Below are 7,503 nucleotides of genomic sequence, written 5' to 3'. Positions count from 1 at the left end.
TGGGGGATGGGGGAGGCTAGGGGACTGTCTAGGGCGGGGGGAAAAATGGACACATATGTAATACCCTTTGTAATACTTTAAGCAATAAAAAAAAATTCAACAAAGGAGACAAGAGCATACAATGGAGTAAGGAAAGTCTCTTCAACAAATGGTATTGGGAAAATTGGACAGGTACATGCACAAAAAATGAAACTAGACCACCAACTCACACCATATACAAGAATAAACTCAAATTGGCTAAAAAATTAAATGTAAGTTGTGAAGCTATTATAATCTTAGGGAAACCATAGGCAGCAAAATATCAGACATCTCTCAGAGCAATATGTTTACTGATATATCTCCTAGGACAATGGAAACTAAGAAGAAAATAAATAAATTGATCTCCATCAAGATAAAAACCTTTGGCATACTAAAACCAACCATCAACAAAAAGAGAAGAGAGCCCACTGCATGGGAGAATATATTTGCCAATCATACATGCGATAAGGGGTTAATTTCCAAAATATATAGGGAACTCATACAACTTAACAAAAGGAAGACAAGAAATCCAATTTAAAAATGTGCAAAGGACCTAAATAGACATTTATCCAAAGTGGACATACAGAAGGCCAAGTGACATTTGAAAAGTTGCTTAAAGTCACTAATAATCTAAGAGATGCAAATCAAAACAACAATGAGTTATCACTCACCCCTGTCAGAATGGCTATCATCAACAAACCAACAAATTACAAGTTTTGGTGAGGATGTGGAGAAAAGGAAATCCAAGTACACTGCTGGTGGGAATGCAGACTCGTACAGCCTCTATAGAAAACAGTATGGAGTTTATTATCCTAAGGAATAGGAAACACCAATCAAAAATAATATATGCACCCCTATGTTCATAGCAGCACAATTTATAATAGCTAAGATTTGGAAATAGCCCAAGTGCCCAATAGCAGATGAGTGGTTATAAAAACATTTACACAATGGAATACTACCAGCTGTAATAAAGAAAGAACTCTTTTCATTTGCAACAGCATGGATGATCTGGAGAGTATAATGCATGTGTACATATATGAATAACCCATGGACACAGACAATAGAATGATGAAGGCCTGGGGTAGGGGGCAGGGCAGGCTAGAAGAGGTCAATGGGGGAACAAAGGGGACACATATAATACTTGCTACAATATAGATTTAAAAGTAAAATATAAAACCCCCCCAAAAAACAAAAAAACTGTATATGAAATATAAACAAGTATTTAAAGTTAAAAACTGAATGAAATATTACAAAATACAATACTATGTAGCTGTGAAGAAGAAGAAGAAGAAGAAGAAGAAGAAGAAGAAGAAGAAGAAGAAGAAGAAGAAGAAGAATCTCTTACCCTTTGAGACAGCATTGAGAGACTTGGCAAGCATTATGCTAAGTGAAATAAGCCCATCAGAGAAAGGCAAGTATCACATGATCTCACTCATATGTGAAATCTAATGAACAAAATAAACTGATGAACAAAAAGATCCAGGGACACAGAAGCATAGAACAGACTGATGAATCTCAGAGGGAAGGCAGGGTGGAGAGAGGTGTGTGGGGACAGATTAGCGAAAGAGCTTATATGCATGCATGCATAACCCATGGACACAGATAATAGTGTGGAAGAGGACTGGGGGGTAGGGTGGAAAAGGTCAATGGGGAAAAAAGGGAACATCTGTAATATTTTCAATAATAAGGATAAATTAATAAAAAACTCATATATCTTAACACCAAACAAATAACCTAATTTTTTAAAATGGGCAGAGGAAATGAACAGACACTTCTCCCAAGAAGACACACAAATGGCCACAGATATATGAAAAGATGCTCAACTTCACTAGCTATTATGGAAATGCAAATTAAAACACTACAATTAGATACCACCTTATCCCTGTTAGAATGGCTATTATCAACAAGACAATAAATAACAAGTGTTGGGGAGGTTGTGAAGAAAAAGAAACCCTCATTCACTGCTCATGGAAATGTAAACTGGTACAGCTACGATGGAAAACAGATAGAGGTTCTTTAAAAAATTAAGGATAAAGATATCATATGACTCAACAACCTCTCTTTTTTGTATCAACCTGAAATTTTTTAACATTTATTCTCAAAGTCACATGCACCCCTATGTCCACTGCAGCATTATTCATGGTGGCTGAGACATGGAAACAGACAAAATTTACTTCAATAGATAAAAGTTGGTACATATATGCAGTGGAATACTATTCAGCCATAAGAAAAGATTAAATACTCCCATTGGAGACGACATGGATGGACCTTGAGAATGTCATGTTAAATGAAATAAGTCAGACAGAAATGTTGAAGACTCATATTATTTCACTTATATGTGGGATATAAAACTGAAATCAAAAAATGAACAAATAAGAAAAGCAAACAAACAAAAGTTCATAGACACAGATAACAGTATAGTGGTTACCAGAAGAAAGGTGGGTAGCAAAGGGCAAAGTTTGCCTAATATATGGTGATGGAAGATGATTTGATTTTAAGTTGTGAGCACACAATGCAATATGAAGATCATGTATCAGAGAAATATGCATTTGAAGCCTATATAATCTTATTAACCAAGGTAACCCTAATGCACTTAATAAAAACAAAAAAAAATATATATTTAATATACCTTAAAAATATAACCAACCATAGAATTCTATGTTGTTTTTATTTATTTATTTTTAAGTAACTGGAAAGATATTTAGAGATTGTGTAACACCATTGATCTCATTTTACAGATAAACAAGCAGATTTTTGCGATTTAGCTACTTAATGAAACACATAGATAATAGATCCCAAGTCATAAAACTGTTTGTTTGTTTGTTTGTTTGTTTGTTTAATGAAACATTTGACTGGCAGATGTTGAAATCAAGGGTTGTTCTTATAAAGGCACTAGAGGCCCAGTGCATGAAATTCTTGCATGGGAAGGGGGGTTCCTCAGCCTGCCTGCACCCTCTCCAATCTGGGACTACAAGGGATGTCCCTCTCCAATCTGGGACTACTCAAGGGATGCCTGACTGCTGATCTTGCAGGGATCGGGCCAAATCGGCAATCGGACATCCCTCTCACAATATGGGACTGCTGACTTCTAACCACTCGCTTGCCTGCCTGCTTGATTGCCCCTAACTGCTTCTGCCTGCCAGACTGATTGTCCCCTAAAGGCTCCCCTGCCTGCCTGATTGTCCCCAACTGCCTTCCCCTGCTGACCCGATCGCCCACAACTGCCCTCTTCTGCAGGCACAGTCACCTACAACTGCTCTCCCCTGCAGGCCTGGTCGCCCAGAACTGCCCTCCCCTGCCGGCTATCTTGTGGTGGCCTTCTTGTGGTGGCCATCTTGTGGCATCCATCTTTTGGCAGCCATATTGTGGTAGCCATCCTGTGACAACGTGGGGGCAGCCATCTTGTGATGACGTGGGGGGAGCCATTTTGTGATGATGTGAGGGCATCGCACGATGGCCTGAGGGCCACATAGGCTTTTATTAGTATAGATAATCCACGGCCTATGTGAGTCAGAAGAAAGACACCTGAGGGAGGTCATGGTGCTAGACTTGCACAGCATGTCTCTATCTGAATGAAAGTCTATCCACACACATGTTAGAGAGTAATTTTGTCTCCATATATTTATTTTAATCAGTTGTTATTTGGATGGCTTGTAACATCCTATGACCCAAGTTAATGAGGGCTCTGAACAAGTGAGACCAAGAATTGCTCCTTCCTGGCTCTAAGCAAGGAGAGGTTTCCAGTGTGTGGTTCAGCTGTGAAGACTTCACTAAGATACCAGGCAGGTGTCAGTATTTAGCATATTTATTTTTCTCCTGTGAAAAGATTAGCCCCTATAAGATACAGAGTTCACTGGATATCAGATGCCAGCGATCTAGATATCCTATGAGTTGCAGCCTGGTTGCCAAGCACCTTACCCCCTTGTCTTATACCACCTCCCACCCCTGAACAACTGCTGCATTAAACAAGGGTGCCCTGGGCCCAGTGTGATGTTTTGATTCACCTTCTACTTTCACATGTGCATTGAGAGTAAACACTTTCATTACCTTTCCTCACACAGTGCAAACACTAAGCAATGAATATGGTATAAAGTAAAACCACAGCCAATTTATTTTATATCCTATTTTACAGAGCATAAACATAGCAATCATCCTCTGTTCCCTCCTTAATTTAATATCTGAAAACTGTATCAAGCAAGTGGACATATTCTGCATACACCTAAGCACGATTGTGTCCATCTGCAGCGCAGCCCATTCCTTAGCAGCTAAGTCTCCCTTTCTGACATGACTCTATGGAATTAGGAGTATATGGGTTTTCTTTTCTATGTCTCACATAGATCTCATATTTTATACTTTCATACCCTCTCCTAGTTCTCTTCCTTTGCTATTTTTCTCTGCCTAGATCATCTCTAAACACCTTTTCTTTTCAATCTCCCAATATGACATGAAGTATCATCTAAAGTAATATCTGAAAATATTTGATTTTAAGTATTTAGATTAATTATATTTTTAAACATAAAGGTGATTAAGATGTCCTCTTCTTTATTTTCAGTCATCATACATATTGAAACAAATAACAAATATGAAATTAAGAACAGCCTTGGACAGAAGATTTACTTTGTCACCGAGGATAATAATTGCTGTACCCGAAATACTTGTGGGGCTCATAGGCCTTTTACCATGAGGATTCTTGATCTTATGGGCCAAGAGGTCGTAACTCTGGAGAGACCACTAAGATGTGGCTATTGTTGTTGCCCCTGCTGCCTTCAGGAGGTCAGTGAGTATTTATCCAGGTAATATGTAAAGTAGTTCGACAAAAATTATCACCCTTTCATTGAACCTGTATAATCAAATGAGATTCTCTAAAATTTGGTCCATGAACTATTGTTTTATGCTTGAGAGTAATTGGGAGAGGAAGGGTGGCAGGTGAAAAATAGTGAGCAGTTAGGCCCCTGGCCCTGAGAAGTTCATCTCATGGGAATGAGCTTCTGCTCAGAGTCAGACTTTGGGGAGAGTTGAGAAGATAAAGCATGTTGGTAAAGTCCCTTACTTTAAATGACAATGAGAGGTCTGGCTAAAGCCAAAGGAGGGCACCACAGAGAATATCCTAGGATACAATTTCAGGATCAAGTGTACAGAAGAATGAAGAAAAGAACAGATATGTCCATCTCACAATTTTGGCCAACCTATTATGGAAGAAACCTAGGAGATACCACCTTTGAGAAATCTCAAATCCTGTGTTCTTAAGTTCCCCATTTAAAAAATAATATATTTGTGCTCCTGTAATAGGTATATGCTAGGTGTCGGTACCTTCAGTTCTATAAAGGCCAGGTGTCTATTTCATATTACTTGTCAGCTCATTGGTACAGAACATAGATCTCGGGGAAGGCACCAGGGAACTGAGAGCATACAGGAAAGTTGGTCTTTGCCTGTATCCCTACTGGCCTGAGACCAGCCCTTGCCTGGTCAGTCATTCCAGGCAAGTAGCTGTAAGACCAGGTCACAGACCGAGTTATAGGCACATAGATATTTGAATTCTAAGACTGCATTTATTTTCAATAGATAACTGAAGTTATTCCTACTGAATTATGTTGTGTTTTGTCATTTAGCTTAGGTATAACAGTATCTATCCATAGGAATACCTGAGGAAAAACAGAGTTTGGTGGAATATGCTCTGAATGTAAAGAGCACAATAATAAACATCATATTATTGACCTTAGATAATAGTTTAGGACAATGTCACTTACACATGAGCATGCTGAGGAACTCCCTAGGTCACCCCGCTAATAGCAGAGCCAAATTTTCAGACCCCAGTTCCTTTCCATTATAGAGCCATCACCACTCAGATTTGAATATTTCCCCAGCAATCAGGATTCTATTCATACATCTAAACCACTGTTTTTATAGGAGTTTGAGAAAAGAGTTCCTTAATAATTTCAAGTTTCATAAGTATGGAAATTTTTAAATGTACAGGTTGGGAGAGCAATGCTTAAGAGTGGAGTCTATGCATGCAGCCTGTCCGACTGTGTGACTCATCTTGTCTACTTTGCAGCTAGAGAATCTGATACAAGTTAGTTAACTCTCTGTTCTTCTGTTACTTTCTCCATAAATATGAATAATAGCACCAATCTGGTGTTTGTTATTAATTAAGTATTGCATAGAACAGTATCTTTTACTTAGTAGTCAGCAAAGGAGGTGAATAGACATTTTTTTCCAAAGAATTAATAAAAGTAGCCCAAAGATGTTTGAAAAGTGTTCAACATAACTAATCATTAAGAAAATAAAACCAAAACCACTATGAGATGTCACATTACCCCTGTTAGAATGGTTGTTATCCAAAAACAAGACATAATTTGGCAAGGGTGTGAAGATAAGGGAACACTCGTACACTGTTGGTAGGAATATTAATTGTTACAGCCATTATGAAAAACAGCATGTGATCCACCAATCCCTCTTCTGGGTATATATGCAAAGGAAATGAGATCAGGTTTTCAAAGAGATATCTACATTTCCATGTTAATTGCAGCATCAATTATAATAAACAAGATATGGAAATAACCTAAGTTTTGGTTGATGGATTCATGGGTAAAAACCATGATATAGATATAGATATAGATATATAGATATACACAATGGGATATTATTCAGCCAAATAAAAGAAGAAAACCTTGCCATTGAGACAACATGGATGCACCTAGAGGCCATTGTGCTGCGTGAAACAGGTAAGATAGAAACAGACAAATGCAGTATGGTATCACTTACATATGGAATCTAAAAACAAAAACAAAAAACACTAATTTATCAAAATAGAGATTTAAATAGTGGTTGCCTAGGACTGGGGAGAGGAGGATAGGGAAATGTTGGACAAACTACACCAACTTTTAGTTATAAGAGGAATAAGTCCTGAGGCTCAAATGTACAGCATAGTGAGTATAATAATACTATGTTGTATACTTGAAATTTGCCAAGAGAGTAGGTCTCAAGCATCACTATATGAGGTTACTGATGTGTTAACTAACCTGATTGTGGTAATCATTTCACAATGTATATGTATATCAAATCATCACATTGTACACTTTAAATATATTACAACTGTACTTGCCAATTATACCTCAATAAAGCTGGAAAAGAAAATTATTGCCCATTCCAAAAAATGCACTTAATGAATGAAAGCTCTTATTAGACATGAGTGATGATGATTATGACAGCAATGATTACACATTACATATATTATTTTACAGATAAAAATCTATGCTCCTCCTGGTACACCAATAGGTTATGTTATTCAGACCAAGCACCCGTATGTGCCTAAGTTTACAATTCAAAATGAGAATAAAAAGGATATGCTAAGAATTATTGGTCCATTTTTTGCATGCAAATGTTGTGGAGATGTTGATTTTGAGGTAAGAGATATGATAATTTTTATAAGATTTGATGTAAGAGATGTGATAATTTTAATAGGATTTCCTTACATTTTCCAAATGT

General features: G+C 37.4%; 1 protein-coding gene across 1 annotated transcript in view; it reads left to right on the top strand.

Moving 5' to 3' along the window:
* Positions 1-4,570: 4,570 nt before the first annotated feature.
* The window catches only part of LOC102757110 (phospholipid scramblase 1-like), a gene marked incomplete at its 5' end in the record, with an annotated part of 35,249 nt that continues 32,316 nt past the window's right edge, over positions 4,571-7,503 (top strand). The window contains 2 exons of the mRNA XM_006776640.1: positions 4,571-4,791; positions 7,260-7,421. Of these exons, the coding sequence (XP_006776703.1) occupies positions 4,571-4,791; positions 7,260-7,421 (383 nt within the window). The remainder of the gene's footprint in view (positions 4,792-7,259; positions 7,422-7,503) is intronic.

This window comes from Myotis davidii, unplaced genomic scaffold, assembly GCF_000327345.1.
Source record: "Myotis davidii unplaced genomic scaffold, ASM32734v1 scaffold1029, whole genome shotgun sequence".
In the NCBI taxonomy this organism is placed as follows: domain Eukaryota; kingdom Metazoa; phylum Chordata; class Mammalia; order Chiroptera; family Vespertilionidae; genus Myotis; species Myotis davidii.
This window is presented reverse-complemented; position numbering and strand designations above follow the sequence as displayed.